The 19,790-nt window shown below is 41.9% G+C and overlaps 2 protein-coding genes across 6 annotated transcripts in view; one reads left to right on the top strand and one right to left on the bottom strand.

Moving 5' to 3' along the window:
- Nucleotides 1-8,580: 8,580 nt before the first annotated feature.
- LOC114906845 (histone-lysine N-methyltransferase SETMAR) lies at nt 8,581-17,887 on the bottom strand. Its single transcript, XM_029241736.1, has 2 exons — nt 17,772-17,887; nt 8,581-10,720 (listed from the first exon to the last, which is right to left on the bottom strand). Exons 1-2 carry the CDS (start codon nt 17,844-17,846, stop codon nt 9,881-9,883), a joined length of 915 nt encoding a protein of 304 aa, XP_029097569.1. The 5' UTR covers nt 17,847-17,887; the 3' UTR covers nt 8,581-9,880.
- A 139-nt stretch (nt 17,888-18,026) lies between these two features.
- CRBN (cereblon) overlaps nt 18,027-19,790 on the top strand; it is a 950,388-nt gene continuing 948,624 nt past the window's right edge. For 3 of the 5 annotated variants that reach the window (XM_029241885.1, XM_029241886.1, XM_029241883.1), the window contains exon 1: nt 18,056-18,123. The gene's annotated coding sequence lies outside the window, so the exon portion shown is untranslated. Of the gene's footprint in view, nt 18,124-19,790 lie in introns of all 5 variants that reach the window. The other 2 variants (XM_029241884.1, XM_029241887.1) reach the window with 2 other exon arrangements.

Here is a 19,790-nt window from a genome sequence, read left to right as displayed (position 1 = left end):
ATATATTTGGCAAGATGCTGATGTACTTTCTGGCAATAATTCCAGCCCATGTGATGCTCTTTGTTACCTTTTTTGGGGTACAGTCACTTGAGAGCAAGATTTTTTTTATGAGACTTTAAATTGGTTTTTGATGGTCAAAGAAGCATGGCTGAAGACTAAAGCAGCATCACATACATTCCTTTACACCGGGAATATAGTGCGGCAAAATCACGTTTATGTGGAAGAAGAAGCAAAATGAAGCACCTCAGTGAGTTTTAAAAAGATATGTTTATTTATTTTTGGCTGCATTGGGTCTTAGTTGTGGCATGCGGGATCTTTGTTGCGGTGCACAGGCTCCTCTCTAGTTGTGGTGCACGGGCTCCAGAGCGCGTGGGCTCTGTATTTGTGGCGCGTGGGCTCTGTAGTTGTGGCGCGCGGGCTTAGTTGCTCTGCGGCATATAGGATCTTAGTTCCCCGACCAGGGATCGAACCTGGATTGGAAGGTGGATTCTTAACCACTGGACCACCAGGGGGGGTCCCACGAATTTTTTTTTTAAAGCATGTGCAATTTGGGGAAATAAACCCCTCCCCCCCCAAACTTGTAAAAGTTTTGTGTGTGAGAGCCTTGTGTCCTATAGGCTGTTCTCTCACAGTGTTTAGGATATGGTGCCTCAATACATCCAGCTGTATACTCCAGAAACTGCACTGTCTTTCTTGACCTCTCCCTGTCTCTCATCTCCCATATCTAGCCCATCTCCAGGTCCTGTCGCTACTGCCTCCTAACTACCTCTTTGAATCTACTTTTCCCCATTTTTAATAATCCAAGCTGCATATCTCTCCTGGACAAATACAAACCATCTCCTAACTGGTCCACCTGAATCTTCTCTCACAACTCCCTTCTGTCCTCCAACCCAAGTCGGGTGTCCCCATTACAGTCAATTCTCTTTTTTTTTTTTTTTTGGCCATGCCTTGCGGCATGCGGGATCTTAGTTCCCCAACCGGGGATCGAACCCATGCCCCCTGCTTTGGGAGTGTGGAGTCTTAACCACTGGACTGCCAGGGAAGTCCCTTTTTTTTTTTCTTTTTGAAATATAAATAATATCATGTACCCATTCTGCTCAAACTCTACCAGTGGCTTTCCATTTACTTTCAGGAAGAATATTATCTTAGCTTGGGCTACTCTGACAAAATACCATAGACTGGGCTTAAACAACAGACATTTATTTCTCACAGTTCTGGAGGCTGAGAAGTCCAAGATTAGGGTACCAGCTGTTCAGTGTCTGGTGAGGCTCTCTTCCTGGCTTCATAGACAGTTGTCTTCTCCCTGTGTTCACATGGCTTTTCTGTGGTGTGTGTTAGTGGAGAGGGAGAGATACAGAGAGATGGAGAGAGGGCGAGGGCGAGGGAGGGGGGAAGGGGAGGGGAAGAGAGAGAGAGAGAGATTCCTCTTCTTATAAGGGCACTAATCCCATCATGAGGGTCCTACTCCTTTGAGCTCATCTAAACTTAATTACCTCCCAAAGAGTTCTACTTCCAGATAACATCACATTAGGATCTAAGGCTTTGATGTATGAATTTGGGAGGGGGGGGAGGGATGCATTCAGTCCATAACAAACATAAACCATAACATGGTCTGTAGAGCTTGGTGTTCTTAAAAGGGTGAGACTCAAAAAGATGACACACAGAAATAACACAGCACAAGGCAGTACATGGTAAAAGCAATGTGAATGGTCAGAAATTACGTGGGTGAAGGCTTTATGTGGTTACAGCATGTCGAGGTTACAGTGTAATCACTGTGATCCCTCAAAGTATCATCAGCATCACCTGGCCACTTATTAGAAATGCAGATTCTCAGGCACCACCCCAGATCTACTAACTCAAAAAACTCTGAGATTAGGGCTAAGCAATATGTGTTTTAACAAGCCCTCTGGGTGGTTTCGATGGGTGTTGAAATTTGAGAATATTGGCGTAGTGAATACTGTGCGCTCTGCGCACATCCCTCCGAAGCCCTGAAGGATTTATTCCTCGGCCGCTGAGAGTGTTATCAGCTCCCTTTCCACAGGCGGCCTGCATCCAGTGACCGGCTGATGCAGGACTGTAAAGGCTCCACCTCTCACTACAGCTAGTAGAGGCAGCCCTGAAAGGCCACCCCAGCCCCAGGGCTCCTTGTGGGTTGGCTGTGGTCTTTGTTGAGATTTCATTACAGCCCAAGTTCTCCTTTGCCCATCCCGCTTCCTTCCCTTCCATTCGATCACAGGTGCTAATCCCAACGGCATCCCCTGCTAATCTTCCTGCACTCCAACCTTCCTCTCAGAGTGTGCTCTCCAGGGAACCCAAACGCGTGCCTCACAGAGGAAGTGGGATTTGAGTTGAGACTTTCAAGAAGCTTGGGAAAGAAGTCACTAAGCAATGAAGGGAGGGGTGGAAGGGTGGGAGAGGGGAGTTGTCCTGAAGGAGGAGAGCAGCATGAGCAGAACTTCCTCCAAGGCCTGATGAGGAAATGGAGAGCTACCCAGAGGGGCTGTAGGTCATAGAATGAGAAGTGAGCAGTGGGGTTTTGCTGAAAAGCTAGACTGTGGAAGTCATTAAGATGCTCCCATAAAGAATCTGGACTTCATCCTAAAGATGTCAGGTTCATCACACTATATAGTTCATTCACTCAATGATACCCGTTAAGTATCTAGAGATTACTAGTATTAATACTACTAGTATTAATACTACTAAGTATTAAGTAGCTAGAGAGAAACTGGTGAGCAAAATTAGATCTGGTCCCAGTCCTCAAGTCCAACAGAGGAGCTAGGCATAAATCAATCACACAAATGCCAAATTTGTACACACATACCAAATTAAAGTGTTTCGAAGACTTAAGAAGTATAGACATAATGTGTAGACCCTTGAGACCCTCTCACTCTAATTTTTTCCCCCTTATTGGACTCTAAACACTTTGGGAATGAAGATGGCTTTTGGTCTCTATTTCTCCAGAATGTAGCATAGTAGGTGCTTGGAAACATTTGCTGAATTAAATATGAATTCAGGGACTTGACTTCACACCACCCAGCACATACTAGATACTTGATAAATGTTTGTGAATGAATGAATGAATTGAATTAATGAACAAATAACAGTTGTTTAGATGAGTGGGTGGATCAACCAGAACCACTTCCCAAGTACTGGTCTTGGTGAAGAAGAATAAGGACCAGGGGTCATGTTGTTTTTAAAGCTACACTGATTTCATTTTAAGAACTGCTTAGAGATTTTAAGGGGTTATGTGCCCCCCTTCCCTGTGCCTTCTCCTTCTGAAAGGGTAGTGATAGTAAATATTAGGTTATTGTAAATCGTCTCATTAGACAAAAAAAAATCAACAATTTAGTAGCTAAAATGGTCTTAAACTAGTCAAAAATTTGGGAGCAATTTCTGCAGGGCAAGTTAGGGTAGTGGGAGGTCTGGTGTTTGTGGAAGATCTAGGATTAGTCTTTGAACCGTCCTTATTTCCACCCTTGAAAGAGCGGAGAATGCATTCCGATGAGTGTACAATTGGGGGAGGAGGTGTGGCGAAGAGGTAGGTTGGTTACTGCAGAGGAAAGGGGAAAGAGTTTACTTTTAAGAGTTGGGGAAGGCAGGAGAAACAGATTGGCAAGCAAGCAGACACTTCCAAAATAGACAACAAAAACAAACCCACTTTGCCTTGAGGGTAAATGGAAACTCTAATTGAGGGAATTCAATTATATTTAAATACAGGCTAGGAGAACTATGTCTTAGATTTGTTTGGAGGCCCTTTTCTGTGTCTGCCTACTATGTACAAATGCTTTGAGCTGGTGGTAGGTTAGAAAAAGAAGACAGAAGTGGTCTAGGGATGGAGGGAAGGTGGAGGGTGGGCTGGTCAGAGAGGGACATGGTGAGCAGAGGCCATGGGACATGTGGGGTTGGAATCAGTGGCATCAGCACTGTGTAACTGGCTGCCCTTATAAACAGGGAGCATTGAGTATGTCTGGACCAGACGACTAACCAAAGTTAGCAAAGCAGTACACAGCAGGGATGGTATTGTGGTAGATCAAGTAATTTGTATTTTCCCAGTTCAGCTGTGGAGATTTGGCAGCGAGGACAAGGCTGGGCAGGTGGCTGAAGGAAGATGAATGACAAGGAGACAGCAGGCTGATGGAAGTGCTGGCTAGCCAGCTAGCAGCAAACAGAAATAGGAGAAGGGGGGAAGGAAGGAAGAAGAGACAGGGAAAAAAATAGGATATATTGCTGGCTCTCGTTATTTTAGCTGCCTAGTAGCCATGTAAACAAGCAGCATAGGAGATGTCGTGGTTGGGAAGGGGAGGGTGAGAGGGCACGTGGCTTTTCAAGGTGGACCTCAGAGTGAGAAGATGAGTGAGACTTGAGGTGGAGAGGGGGGCAGGGGCCTTCTGGTCATCTTGAGAAGTTTGGGCTCCGTCCTGAGTGTGATGAGAAGTCACTGAAGGCTTAAAGGCAGAGGATGCACTGTGGGGATGGTGAGGCCGAGAGGCTGTTGCCGGGAAGAAATGATGGAAGCATGGCATAAAACAATAACGGGGCAAACCGGAACAGATTTGAGAGATGTGTAGGGCAGGGAATGTATAGGACTTGGTGACTGATTGGTTATGGGGAGGAGGAGGTAGAAGTACGGATGACTTGTAGTTTTGGGCAGTGAGGCAAAAACTAAGGCCATTAACCGAGTAACAATATATACAAAACTAGCAAGGCTTTTTATCATCCCAAGTAGTTATAAAGTAAAAGGGAGCTCCAAGGATGTTCTTCAGATTCTGTTCATAATTTGGCTATAATTAAATGATCAAAGACAAGTATCCTTTTATTTAATTGATTAACAGAACTCCTTTGGGAGCTTATTCTAATACTTCCATAACATTTACCACCAAGAAAGACTTACCATTATATGGACTCTAAATGAATCTTGACTATGATAATATGATAACGTGTGCGTTCGGTTCTGTGTAGCAGAGTGTAAACCCAGAAATATGCCTGTAATTATAACCAAATTTATATAGTACTTTATAGCCTATATAAATCCATTATTTTATGTGAGTCCCTTAACAGCCTTACCAGGGAAGCTAGTTTCTTCCCTCCCTTTATAAGCATCAAGGCCAGGACAGCTTATGGGAAGTCCACAGGCAATATGTAGAAATATTTAAAAGTTATAAATCAAGTTTGACAAAAATGTCTTCATAACCACAAGAATGGAAAACATGTATAAAGTTAGGGTTTTTATATGAGTGAAGTCGGCAAAATATCATATGTGACTAAATTTAATTATCCTTGCTCATTCCTGGGCATCCAGCTGAGTTGGCAATGTTTGGATGAATGATAAAATAATGAGCTATGTGATTCATAATTTTTTACATATTTATGCCAAAAAATAATTCTTCGTATTGTCCTTTCAGTAAAATCATAAATTGTGCTGTTATAAACAAGATTTTCACATGGTTGATGTTCTGTTAACAATGATACCAAATGAGACCATCTTTTCTGATTTATTGTAGCTCTTTGTTTTTTGCGGTACGCGGGCCTCTTACTGTTGCGGCCTCTCCCCTTGCGGAGCACAGGCTCCGGACGCGCAGGCTCAGCGGCCGTGGCTCATGGGCCCAGCCGCTCCGCGGCATGTGGGATCCTCCCGGACCGGGGCACGAACCCGTGTCCCCTGCATCGGCAGGCAGACTCTCAACCACTGCGCCACCAGGGAAGCCGTATTAATGCCAATTTAAGAAAGCTTTACTCCGCTGAAACAGAGTTGAAAATAAATCATGAAATTTACTTATCATGTCCAAACATTGTAATGATATCATATCTGATGAATTATCATTGCAGAAAATATATTAATTACATCATATAAACTGCTATCACTTATGTTGTCATTTTAATTCTCTTAAATGTTATGAGAAGAACTAAGTAATGTGAAGAACCAATATCAAACCTCTAGATCCACACATTTACAAATGTAAAAGTAATATGAATTGCTTAATATTGCAAAATACTTCTGTCTCCATGTGCAACTGTAACGAATACTGTGCTGATTCGTGAGGAACCACACGAATCTCTGGAACCACAAACTTGAACAGAAAGAGACGCAAGGAAGTTGATATTCAATACTACAAGGAAACATTGTTATTTAAGAATTGCATTCATGCTGTCTGAGAGGAAGGATCTAATTAATCCATCCATGTTCTTACCAAATTAAGCACTTCTACTGTTCAAAATCTCACTGCCCTGTGAAGCAGGGTCTATCTCTGATAGTGGTGATAGCCACAAAAAAATCACAACCTTAGACGCGGTCATGTTTTGTTTTGAGGACATAAAGCAAGTGGAGAAGAATTTCCTTGGGATCTGAGAGTGTTTATTTGTGAGAGCAACGTTCAGAGTTACAGGTTACCAGTTTCCAAGTGACAGGCACCCGTATCTTCTTGTTTCATTTTCTTATGGCAGCTTTATGGAGATATAAATCACATAACACGATAGTCATCACTTGAAAGGGGTTTTTAGTATATTCACCCTAAAAAGAAACTCTGAACCCATTAGCAATCACTTCCTATACCTCCCTCTCCACCAGCCCCTGGCAACCATTAATCTACTTTATGTGTCTATAGTTGCTTATTCTGGACATTTCATATAAATAGGATCATACAATTTGTGGCTGTTTGTGTCTGGCTTCTTTCATTTAACATAGTATTTTCAAGGTTTATCTATGTTGTGGCATGTGTCAGCACTTCACTCCTTTTCCTGGTTGAATAATACTCTGTGATATGGATACCACATATTGTTTATTCATTCATCAGTCAGTGGACATTTGGGTTGTGTCTACTTTTTGGCTATTACCAATAATGCCACTATAAAGGTTGCATACAGTTTTTGGTGGGACATGTTTTCGTTTCTCTTGGGTCTATTACCTAGGAATGGAATTACTGGGACAGGTGGTTACTCTATGTGTAACATTTTAAGGAACTAACCAAATGGCTTTACAAAGTAGTTGTGCAATTTTACAGCTCTACCAGCAATATACGAAGGTTCTAATTTCTCCACATCCTTGTCAACACTTGTAGTTGTCTTTTTGGTTATAGCTATCTTAGTGCTGCATCATTGTTTAAACGCTTTACAAGTGTTAACTTATTTGATTCTCCCAAAAATGCTGTATCCAGAAAAGGGAATTCAGAGTCAGAGGTTCAGTAACTTGCTGAACACTAACACACTGGAGAGGAATATGTAATAAGGAATATGTTACACAGAGAACATTATTTGAACACTCCAGGGAATGAAAACAACTTTGGGAGATTTTTTCCCCCTTTTTAAATGAGATCTTCCTGAGTTTAAGATAAAATTCTCTGTTCTACGCAAATTAGTCTACCGTTGATGTACTTAATCCACTCCTGCCTTATGCTTCAGAGTTAGGCAGTATTGGGGCTTAATATTGAAAACAGGGAGGGAGAAAAATAATCTCTGAATATTCATTCAATTAAGGCAAAATTTTCCATTTAGCCAAGAACAAAATCTATCAGCCACTGATATTTTGTGAATATTAATTTGAAATTTAAAAACATTAATTTAAAAAAGAAGATTTGAAAAGTTTTGTCCTCCAAGTATGATCTTTATTATTCTTGGGCCAAAACAGTTTCCAAGGTACACGTTTCCACATTCTTAGTGAATTTAGTGGAAACTGACTTCAGAGCCATTTTTATGTTTTAATTCCATGAAGACACATAACACTTTTTAAAATTCCAATTTTATCCTAATTTATAATTGTAAAAAAGTTATGTTTTTTATATTAGGATAATAGTCAAGCAGAAGTATATCTTTTAATGTTTGCTCTCAAAAGTAGAAGTGTCAACTTTCTTAGGAACATGGCAATTAAGTAAATGCAGTTAACTCAGTACCTAGAAAAGACTTGGAAGAGTCTTCAACTCTTACTTTAGGAATCTGATTTCCAGGCGACATTGCTATTTAAGAATAAACTTGTGGGGCTTCCCTGGTGGCGCAGTGGTTGAGAGTCCGTCTGCCGATGCAGGGGACGCGGGTTTGTGCCCCGGTCCGGGAAGATCCCACATGCCGTGGAGTGGCTGGGCCCGTGAGCCATGGCCGCTGAGCCTGCGTGTCCGGAGCCTGTGCTCCACAACGGGAGAGGCCACAACAGTGAGAGGCCCGCGTACCGCAAAAAAATAAAAAAAGAATAAACTTGTGTGTGAGTACAAAAAGCTCCAAGGGTCTATATTCAGTGAGTTCTGTCTTTGGAAGAGACATCAAGATGGAGGATGCTGCTCGTGTCCTAACTGGAGTATTTCTGATACACAGACGGTGATATTCAATAGATACGGAGCACAAGGAAGAAGGAAAGGGTATCTGGAGCATCAAACAGTGAGCCACTCATGTTCCTTCTGACCATTTCCTTATTGCCTCTTAAGTAGCTCAGTTACTAGAAGCCCTTGTGAGGAGGAGAAAGGCCATTTTAAAATGAGAGATACAAGCTGCCTTACAAAAAGCAGGACTGCTTCAGAGAAATCAGTTATAGAGGAAGGCTGGCAGGGAGAAATGATGAGTTTGGAGGAAAAATTCATTCTGTTTTAGACTGCACATTTGTAGTTTGGGGCATTTTATGTGTACTCTACTATCATCTATTCACATGGAACCATTCCTGATAATGTTATGTGAATACGCAAACCCTAACATAGTTATTATTTTAACAGTTTTATTGAGATATAATTCACATACCATACATTTCATTCACTTAAAATGTACAACTATCCTACTTATGATATCATACAGGAGTAGAGTGTTATATATAACATGGATCCCTATGATATAACTTTGAAAGCCCAGAGTCTCCTGGTGGTAGGGTCTAAATGTACCAGAAAAAGAAATTATAGATTTTTGCCTCTCCAGAAGTTTAAATTGAATTTTAAAACTCCCATCACCTTTGGTGGTGTTGACAGGGTTATTTTCATGTCGTTAATACATGAAGTGAGGCTGTTTGAAGTTTTGAAGCATAACTTCACAATCCTTGAAGTACAGCAGGTATATAGCAAAAATTTTACAATTTGTTTCCTTTTATGACTTTTCGTTATACGTGGAAGTCATTCTCATGGTTATATTTTTCACTATTGGTGATAATCATTAGGGTTTTAGCAGGTGATAATTAATCATGCCCTCTTCCTTGATATGTTTAGAAACAGATGAGAAATAAACTGCTGGAGTCATACAGAAATGAAAATACCAGCCTTATTACTGATAAAATTGACTGGAAAGGAAGGCTTAGGTATTCAGCCATCAGGGTTTCCTTGGATCACTGATTAGGTTTGGTGCTAGTACTGGAAAGTTCAAAATAACAGTGGCATAAATGACGAAGACACAGTTTCTCACCGAATAGTCCAGAGGTGTCAGATCAGGGCTGGTAGAGTGTTGGACAGTGTACAGCCTCCAGACTCCTTTCAATTTTGCTGATTTGCTATGCGTGGCTTCCTTCTCCAAGGTTATTTTGGGGTATGGCATGGATGCTCCAGCTCCAGTTATCATGTATACATTCCAGCCAAGAAGAAAAAAGAGTGGGATAAGGGAAGGATATCTCCACTTAAGGGCACAACGTTTTCCCTCATATCCCACTAGCTATGACATAGTCGCTTAGCCACATCTCACTAGGAAAAGTGAGCATTCTCGGCAGTCATGTACCCAGCTAAAAACTGAGAATTCTATGATAGAAGGGGAGAGAGAGTGTTGCTGGACAATCTGTAGTCTCTGCCACATTCCTAAGTTACAACCACTGGGCTCCCCTACAGTGAGGGGCAAGCTCCTTACCACAGAGCAGAGACTGACCCTGAGGGTGGGCTGCTTGTAAGAGGGGAACCCAGGAAGGGCTGAGCCAAACACGCTCGATTCCTCCTCATTCTCCTCCACTGTGAGGCCAGACACGCTTCTGCTCTACTTTTCCTTCCTCGCTCGTGTTTGGCTTTTCTAAGGGGCAGTACAGTGAGCTGTCATAAGGCAGGAACGCGGCACATGATTCAGCACCACAATAACAAGGTTTCCTTAATTTCCCATTATCCAGCCTTTCTTTGTCTTCACTATCCAGTAGATTAAGAAATCTTCCTGAATAGTCATAAGAGAGTTCTTCTTCTGGCACAATGTCTTTGGCTGCAAAAAGTGCCAACTTTGGTACCATCGAGTTGATTCGGACAGGAATCATCAATAGGTTTGGCTCACAAGAATGGTTAAGGAATCTTCCAATATTTCCTATAGAGGTAGGATCAACGAACGTTTCCATTACCTGCCCATTATAAACATGCTCCCTGACGGCTATAATGTAATTCGAATCGTGTATTGTTTGTAACTGAATTCTTCTCTGTACTTCTGGGAATCCTAAAACCTCGCCAGCATATTCACAGACAAACCGTCCTTTTGGTATAAAGTCCAAGGTACGAAGTCCCCAGCCTTTGCGATCTGTCTTGAACACCTGGAGGTGGAACTGCAGACCCCGCTGGACCACTCTGTTCCTGCAGTGGTCGCTGCACTGACAGAGGACATTGCATTCGAAAACTGGCTCAGCGCACTTTGCTTCTGATCCTATGTGTCTGAGGCATAAATTATCATCATAGTTCTTCTCACGACGGAGACAGGAGCAAGTTCCAGGGAGGCAGGGAGTTTTGAGACAAATGCATCCGGGAAAGGTTATTAGAGTGGGATCAGTGTCTCCTCCAGGCCCGGCTACATGATCAGGAGTATACTGCAAAAAACAGAAATATTGTTAAGTCAGCATGGCAGGTCATATATCTCATCTGTATTTCAAGCAGCTTTTGGCTGAGACAGTTCCTAATTCCAACAAACAGAATGAAACAAAAAAGACAAAATGCAATATATTACAATATTGCCTGAAAACATCTCTCTCCAATTTAAAAACCAGGGTTAATTTTTAGATTTAAAATTTGGTGGTTTCCTTTTAAGCAGTGGAAAAATTTATGTATTTTTCTCTTATCAGATATTGAAAAATTTGTAATCCATTTTGTTTCCCTGTTAGCTTTAGGTGTCAGGAAAATCAGTGCCGAATTTAGGTTTTGAATGCAGTTATGTGTTTTCTCCTTGGCTTTTATCTCTTTCACATTTATCTGATAATACAAATGCATATATGTATTTTTATTGTGAGTTACCTCAGATCCTTTTTGGGGATAAGAAGGTCATAAATGATAAATCAATGAAAAATGGCCTTTGGGAGACAGTCTTCCATTGATTTTTTAGAAGAATTTTTAAATTTGAAGATTATCTAAATTCTTATATATTCTCTCATGTTTTTAAAAAATGCTATTACCTTATAGTTCTATTTGAGTCTTCACAAAGTTAAAAGCAGAAATTTGGCAAAAAACTTGCAGAGATAATTCCAAAAATTGTCACATAATATTAATAGATATTGAAATTTATTGTAGATATATTATGTACATGTAAAGAAATCCTGTTCTTATTAAGTGCGAAAGGGAGAATACAAAAAAGTTTCTCTGTCTTTTACACGTACCTGTATTTTCAAAATGTTACATTTATAAAATGTTATGATGAAGAAGTCTTAAGTCTAAAGTCTCTCTGTGAAACCTGACCTCTGGTTATTTCCTCACTGGCAGAATGAAGCATATTCTCAAACCCTGAAGATTACAGTATCTCTCATGAGCCCAGCATATTTCTTCATGTATAGAACAATTCATTTATTTATACTTGTTTTGTTCCAGAAAGGATTTAATGAAGCTTACAAAGAGGGAAGATAAATGAACAATAGGTAAGGAAAGTAAGGTGAAGGGAAAAATAAGTCGAGAGAGCTTAGACACACTAAGTGTGCAGCAGAAGTAGACTGGACATTTGGCTCTGCCCAAGAACAGCCACTTCAAAGAGGGAAATATGATTAGATGTATGGCTTGTACTGTCCGTGAGGAATAATCTCACTGTTCAGAAGCATTGACTGTTTCTAGTATGGAGATGGGAGAGAAATTTGACAAATGAGTCTGTCTAAACCATTCTTTTCCAGGACGCAGTTTCATGGGCTGTTTTTCATTTCATTCATTCTGACCCTCAATAAAGGCTGTTGGCATCCTGCCACATGAAGTCAGTAAGAGCAGTTCTGCAAGAGACCAGTCGACAGAATTTAGCATATCCAGAGGAACGTTTGAACAGCCTTTCAGTCAATTATCCATTAACATTGTGTCAGTACTTTTAGAAAAAGTATTGAGCAGCATGTAGTTATACTCCCTGTGGAGGCCTTGGTGGAGCTACGCAGTTAGGTGCAAAATCCTATACTTTAAAAAACCCTGAGCTAGGGGGGAAGGATTGACATCCTTCTGTGAAAGGGTGGTGAGTGGGCGTACCTGTGGGGGAGGGGGAGAAGGCCAATACTGCTTAAAAAGTGATTTGGGGGTGGAGAGTGGAAATAGCTTCTCCTGTTTGTGTGGGTTCTTACAGCTTTAGCTTAGCAGAGATGTCATAAAAGGATGAAGGATGGCTTAGAAAGAGATGCCCCATCAGTCAAATTCAATGACTGCTGTCTTTTACAGAATCTACTTCCAGACTTTAAGAGTCAACTTAGAAATGGTTACTGAGACATTTTAAGAAGTGCTTTTAAAATGAAGATTTTACTACCACTTTGTTAAACTTTTCATGAAGAATTCTTTTCACTTGATTTGTTCTTAAAGGTGCATAAATTTTAATGTACTACAGAAATCACTAAACTCTAAGGTGACTGATTTATTTATTTTTTGATGCAGATAACAACTTTTAAAATCAGCTCTGACTTACTGTAGTTTTCTAACCAGGAGAGCATATTATTCCTTGTTGAACTTATTTGCATATGGATAAATACTTTCTGGAAAAAACACTATTATTTGCTTATTTTTACTTTTATTTTTACATTTAAAATAAGATTTTGGAGAATCTGGTGATACATTTTTAAAAATTCTTCAATTTAAACTTTTTGCACAATCTCAGATCCTTTAGAGACTTAGATTACAAATGGTAGCTGATTCCAAATGAGCTGCAAACACCGTCCAAGGGATAATAGAGACTTCTGGATAATCTTCCTGTTTAAAGAGAATATTTTCTTCCCCTTGATCGATGTAATCATTGACCCTGATACCAATAATAATCACAAATCATTTTATCTCTATATGTTTCCACTTTCTCCTTCGTAAAAAGGTCGGTTAAATACCATTCCAAAAAGATATTTTACCTGATTTAGAAAAATGGCTATACTAAAGAATAGTCTTTTGAAAACTGTGGTCTGATTTAACATATCATTATGTAATCATCTATCTTTTCAGGTATCTATATATTGAAAAGTTAATTATTTTTTTCAGAAATAATCTGACATTTTATTCAAATATTTATATAAACTTAAATTCTGCGTTTCAGAAAGCTAATGTTAAGTGTGTTACAAATTAGGAATCAGCTGGCATCAGCTTAAATACTCCCCATTTGTAACACTCTTTCCATAGTCTGTACCCTACTCCCTGGTACAAAGCCTAGGACCAAACTGATCCAAAAAGGGTGTTACCCTGAGGGGTTTTTGTGCTTACCCTACGCCAAGGAGAGATCAAATCCTGGACATGTTTTAAAATCTATGCCACATCTATTCTTCTTCTGATGAAAGCATCCTGAGTCTTCCCAGGGGAACCCTTCTCACTCTTGTCTTAATGGTTTGCAGGGGGCTTCAGGTTGGGTGGGCCCTAAACCTGGCTAATCAGAACATCGCTTGCTCTTTTCAACAGTATTTTTGGTTCATGGATGGGCACAGGACATAAGCCAGGTCAATGAAATATAATTCTGGGACTCCTGCTGAAAAAATTAGGGAAGAGGCATTCTTCTTCCACTGGGTTTGCTAAACTACAGAGTATCCATCAGGCATTCCCAAGTTGTACCACACACATAAGACCTACTGAGTGTGTGGCCCACCACAGGAAAGGGGAGCAGGGGTGCGAAGCAGGGAGGTGGTAGAGAGAAATATCTGATGACACCTTGAGAGTTCCTGGATCCAGAGATGCCTACAGTTAACAGTCTCGGACTTTGCTGTTATATGAGGAAATTCCTTCCCTTTTTTGCCTGAGTTAGTTTGTGTTGTATTTACGTTTCTTGCAAACAAATGAGTCTTGACTAATAAACCCAGGGTGGAAGCTGAGAATGGTTCCAGGAGATGGCTGGAAAATTTAGTCAAAGATATAAACGGCTAATGAGCAATGAGGTCTCCAACTGGGAGGTGAGAATGGAGCAAAGCGTGAAGGAGACTAGCCAGGAAAACTGTGACTGTGGCCTGAACACTGGGCAAGCAGTGGAGAACGTCTTAATGCAGAACATGGAATGTCCTAGAGGAGACACATACAGGACTAGGATCTTATTAGCCCTGTGACCTTACAGCAAGTGACTTGCTAAAGTATGCACTGGCAACTATAAAAGAGGGACACTACCTATATCTGAGGGGGGAAAGGTTCTCAAGAAATTTAATGAACATAACACTATACTCTGTGTGGGCCACTTTGTACTTTTAAAATAGTAACTTTCTTAAATTCTTCTAGATATTATTTCGAGATTTTATATTTAAAACATCATATATTTCTGGCACATTAAGCTCTCTAAACATTCCCTTTCTATTTCTCTTACAGGTTTCTGTGAAGGAAATAAATGTGAGAAACCACGTAAAAAGCTTTCTCTAGTGGCTGGCACATTAAGTGTTCAATATGAATTACGCAGGCTATCTAGTAGGGTGGTGAAAAAATAGGTTTGGAGTTAAACTTCTCAGGTTTAAACATACTCAAACCAAAATTATATTTGGAAAACCATATGATTATAGTCCTACCTCCATTATTTATCCATCTTGATGGGGGGAAACTGAGAGTTGACCCAGCACAGACTGCTTTCAATCATCAGTAAATATTACCTTATTGTGTATTGTATGCACATGCTGGGATTTAGAAAGAACAACTCAGAAAAATACAAAGGAGGACATGAAGAATGGGATTTTTATCATTTTTTCAGTAGTCATAACAAAAGCTTTACTTTTTCCTGGTATGTATCAAAGTGCAAAATTGATCATGTAAGAGTTGAGAATAAATACAAAATGATCAGTGCAAAATGCACTAGAAACCAGATCCTTGAAGAACGGGATGGAGATTTCACATTTTGTGACAGAAAACTTGAGAATTTTTTTATAAACTATGGTCACCCAAGAAGCCAAAATGTAAACAGAGGACAGCATGTTAAAGTGCAATTATATTGTACCTCCTTGGCTACAATTAATTTCTCCCTTATCTGAAGTAGACCTGCACTTATTAATAGTATGAACTTTGGGATCTAAGTGGCATAGACCATTGGGCTCTAAGTGTGTAGGTCTGACCTTTCTGCCAAATGTCTTAAGGAAAGGCATGGTCAGGAGGTTTGGGGAATGGAATGGTGATAGGGGTTGGGTTCCTATCCATAGTACTAGGCACAGAGCAGGGGGCTCAGGAAATATTATTTGATTGCTTAATTGAAGCTCTTAATAATTTTTGATTGGAAGACTAACTTTTCTGAGTCACATTCTGTACCAAAACCCCAGAAACTGAAACATGACACTGCACAATATTCTGGGCTTAAAATCTAGGCCTCAATTCTGAATTTTAAGGAAGTGCTGTGGAAATCTTCATTCCATTTTTGGTTGTTTTGAAACACCAGCTACAAGAATCTTTGTACTTGGCCTCTAGCCCCATGAGTTTGTTTTTGCTCCAAGCAGCTATTAGGAGACTGTGAGCCAGACAATTCTTGTCAGTCATGTTGAGACCTTAAAAAGGATATTTGAAGCTGGTTTCAGAAACCTGAAAAATGGCTAGATCCAACTCTTAGTTCAAGAAAATCAATCGGTTTATTTTCTACTTGTCTTTTGACCCCGATGGCATTATGATGTGCTTGTTTCCGATCTGAACATTTGAATGTTCTTTTTGCCTTTTCATACAGGACCCAAAGGCAAACTAGACACAAAGTTATTTTTATTCTGAGTTTTTCATGCCTTAATTCTTATGTGTGCACATGCCTGTGAAGGCAGGGTTTGGGGCAAGCAAGCTGTTTTGACCTTTTGTAAGACTGGTATTGTGCTCCATGAATATATGGAAGCAAACTAGTTGAAGGCCCTTTTAGGCTTGTTATTTACATGTTTCAAGCATGTTTTATCTTCTTGGTAAGACTATAAGCTCCTTAAGGAAGGGATCCTGTCTTCTATTTGTAACTCTAAGTCTACCGAGAGCTGTGCATACAGCCAGGAAGCTAGAACATTGTGGGATTGAGTCTTAGTCTCCTGATTTTCATTTATGCCCATCAACTATAGGTATAAGGATCAATCACAAGGCTTCCTCTGCCCCCCATATAGTGCTTTCCATATGCTCTTGTAAGCTCAAGGGCAGGAATTGTATTGGCACCATCTTATCTTCTATGCCTAGCTTAACACAGTGCCAGGCACATTATAGGCACTCAGTTATCTTTTGAAGAAAGACAACATATGTCAGTGTTTTAGACCAGGCATTCAGCAATGTTTGGTCTTCAATAAGCTTTTGGGGATCAGTGTTCAATATGGCGCTAGCCACCTGTATTATTAATGATAAACTGCCTAATGTAGTTTGAGGAAAACTAACCATTTCTAACATTAATAGCCTGCTCTACTCTTTGAAAACTGCTGAATCTGTCCTCTTACTTGATTTTCAAAATAACCCTAGGAAGGACAGACAGGGTTGGATATCAATAATGGGTGTGACAAGGGCACTAAAACTTTAATTATTTTCATTTTGCAGATGAAGAAACTCAGGCTCTGAGACATGGCTAAGATGCTAAGCCCTGAACCTAGCTCTCCTACTTCCAAGTCCAGGGCTCTTTCCACTCCAACCAACATCCTTGTTTTTTTTTTTTTTTGTCATTCCTTGTTCCTTAGGCAACATGCAGGCCAAGGTCAAAGGGGTGAGAAGGTTGGAGCACAAAGGTCTTTGAGGTAATAATAGTAGTTAACATTTATTGAGTTCTGTCAGCAAACCAGGAACTGTATTTTACTTGGAATTCTCGAAGCAGTCCGGAGAGAGGTATTACTATTTTAATCGCACACGGGAGGACTCTAAGGCTTAGCTGAGGCTATTTATATTTGCCAAAGTGCTCACAGCATGAGGGAAACCTCAACTAAATGACTCTAGAAGCTAAGTTTTTGATCATGACACTAGGCTAAGATCCGTTAACGGGCCCCATGGCTTATCTTACAAACAAGACATTTGAGACCAGAGAGGCAACTGATTTGCCCCGGATCTCAACGAGTTCTGGGGACAGAACCAGGACAAAAAGCCAGGTTCTCACGGCTCTTTCCAAGGGACCTCACGAGACCTCTGGTTTTGCCTTCAGGGAACTGCCAGTCTATGGGCAGAAAAGAACATGTAAAGGTCATTGCGAAGGGTTAATGGGAAAAGACCGAAATCTGTGAACTATTTAAGAGCTTTTCCCGCTAGCAGACAGCTGTGCGATCGGGTTAAAAAAAAGGTCTAGAAACTTGGAGACAACAATCGAAGCACTACCACGTAGGGTAATTGAGAGCTGAACCCAGCTACCACTTACCCCGGCAATCTACCTGAAAGGGCGCCAGCCCCATCCCCGGGCTGCGCGCGCAGCGCTCGTGACCGCCTAGCTCCGCCTCCATAGAAAAGGGTACCGGCCACGCCCTCGGGGGCCGCGCGCAGCTCTTGGGCTGGCCGAGCCCCGCCCCCTACCTGAAAGGGCTCTGGCTCTGTCCCTGGGGGCCAAGCGCTCACAGGCAAATTTTCCAGGCGGCGCGCGACGTCCAGCTGCTCCATCAAGGCCTCAGGCTCCTCCTCAGAGGCCGCCATCCCGCAGGGCCAGTTCTGCACGGCTTTAGCGGCCGTTTTGCGCCGACACGACGCCTCTACCACCTAGACTCTCTTGAACCTCGCAGAGGGCGCTGGGAGTCGGGTCCCGGGGCCGCACAGCCTCATGGGAGTCGTAGTTTTTATCTCCCCTATCAGAAGTTTGCCTGTGAGGGCGTCACCTCCCTCGACTCTCGCTCTGCGTTCCTTGACTTTTTTTGGTCTGGCTCGGTTTTTGTTTCGAGCCAGGTGCACAACAGATAATACAAAACCTTGTAAGGTATGGACAAAGCTTTGGGAACACACAATGAAGTGCTTGAATTTTTCCTGTGAGCCCAGGGAGGGTTTTCGAGGCGAGGTCGTTTGTCCGTGTGTCTGAGGGTTTGGAAGCTAGCTGGCGCAGGGGCAGGGGCGCGCCCTAAGCTGAGGGGGTAAAGCACCCCCGGGTCTCCGAAGTCCTGGAACTTGTGGGGAAACTGGGGTGTGTGTGATGGGGTTTGCTTTCGGGGGCGGAATAGCCTGACTGGGCGTCGCAAGGCTGTGTGTCGAGTCCGCCGCGCGCTCCCAGACTGGGATCCCTGTTTCCTTTCGGCTTCCCCTGCTCTGAGGAAACCGATACCCGCCCCAAAAAGGATTCCGATAACGTCGAAATTGCTGAATCCAGTGGAATATTTTCAGCCTTCCCAAAGCTCGCTGACCCGATTGTTCTGCTGCTTCTATGTGAAACCGCCTCTCCTCTCAGCTTGTGGGCCCCTGTCCTGGGTGCGCTTGCCTTGCGCAGACGGTCCTCACTCTCCTGTCCTTTTCGGGCCTGACTCTGAAATGGGGGCGGGTGTCACTCAGGTTTCTGCCCCGGGCCCCTTTCTCACCTTCTCTGGGTTCCTCAGTAATAGCATCCACTCCCTGGCTTCAGATACTATTACAAAGTATTAGGTCTTCATCTCCGGCCCAGCTGGAGATGGATATGCAGTTATGGTTTCTATTTTCTGTCTTATATGCACCTTAAGTTCAAAGTGACCTGAGTTGACTTTCTTTTACCCCTTTAAAATAATGTAGGAGAATAAGTTGTCCATGATCTCCAGAGCTACCAAAGTAACACACCAAAGCATTTTCCTGAATTCTTTTCTCTCCCTAGAGTGTCATAGCTAAGAATTTCCTGGCCAAATCTTGTTGATTCTACTTTCATAATGTTTTTCATTTTCATTTCTTCTCACTCTCTTGTTCCTTGCTTGAACTCTTTTTTTTGCGGTACGCGGGCCTCTCACTGTTGTGGCCTCTCCCGTTGCGGAGCACAGGCTCCGGACGCGCAGGCTCAGCGGCCATGGCTCACGGGCCCAGCCGCTCCGCGGCACGTGGGATCTTCCCGGATCGGGGCACGAACCCGCGTCCCCTGCATCGGCAGGCGGACTCTCAACCACTGCGCCACCAGGGAAGCCCCTTGCTTGAACTGTTGAAGTGATATTTTTCAAATCTAACATTCTCCATACCCTCACATTCCCTTACTGCTGCTTCTACAATGATCTTTTGAGCATGCACGTCCAATTGCTGTATTCTGCTGCTTAAAACCCTGTGCTTGCTCCATGTTTCTCTCAAAGTCCACCTTCTATATTCTCGCTTATCAGTTCCTTGAAGATCCAGATCCTACCTGTTTCGTTAGTCTCTGTTTCAAAAGTCTTGTTCTATTTATGTTTTCTCAACAAGCCATGTTGCTTGGGCTTGTGCCATCTTTGTTCATATTGTACTTGGGTCGCCAGTGCCTTTTCCCCATACTGGCTGTCCACTCAGCTCAAGTGTCCCCTTCTCTGTATCTTTACTGACCCTGTTTCCCATAGCATTGGTTACCCTTTTCTTTGTTGTCCCATTTTACTCTGTAAGTGGTTTGCATAGTTCCAGCAACTCTTTAGTATACTCATAGGCAAAGCTCTTCTATTGAAGTTGTAAAAATTA

The sequence above is a fragment of the Monodon monoceros genome, unplaced genomic scaffold (genome assembly GCF_005190385.1).
Source record: "Monodon monoceros isolate NGI ecotype Baffin Bay Population unplaced genomic scaffold, NGI_Narwhal_1 Super_Scaffold_3, whole genome shotgun sequence".
Classification (NCBI taxonomy): Eukaryota; Metazoa; Chordata; class Mammalia; order Artiodactyla; family Monodontidae; genus Monodon; species Monodon monoceros.
The sequence above is the reverse complement of the archived record's forward strand: the minus strand, read 5'-3'. Positions and strand labels throughout refer to the sequence as shown.

What these genes read in the sequence shown, in the direction of transcription:
- LOC114906845 (XM_029241736.1), bottom strand. Translation starts at nt 17,846, where the DNA reads ATGGCGGCCTCTGAGGAGGAGCCTGAGGCCTTGATGGAGCAGCTGGAC. An exon ending in GCCGCCTGGAAAATTTGCCT is followed by an intron (nt 10,721 to 17,771) that starts GTGAGCGCTTGG and finishes TGTTTTTTGCAG; the next exon opens with TATACTCCTGATCATGTAGC.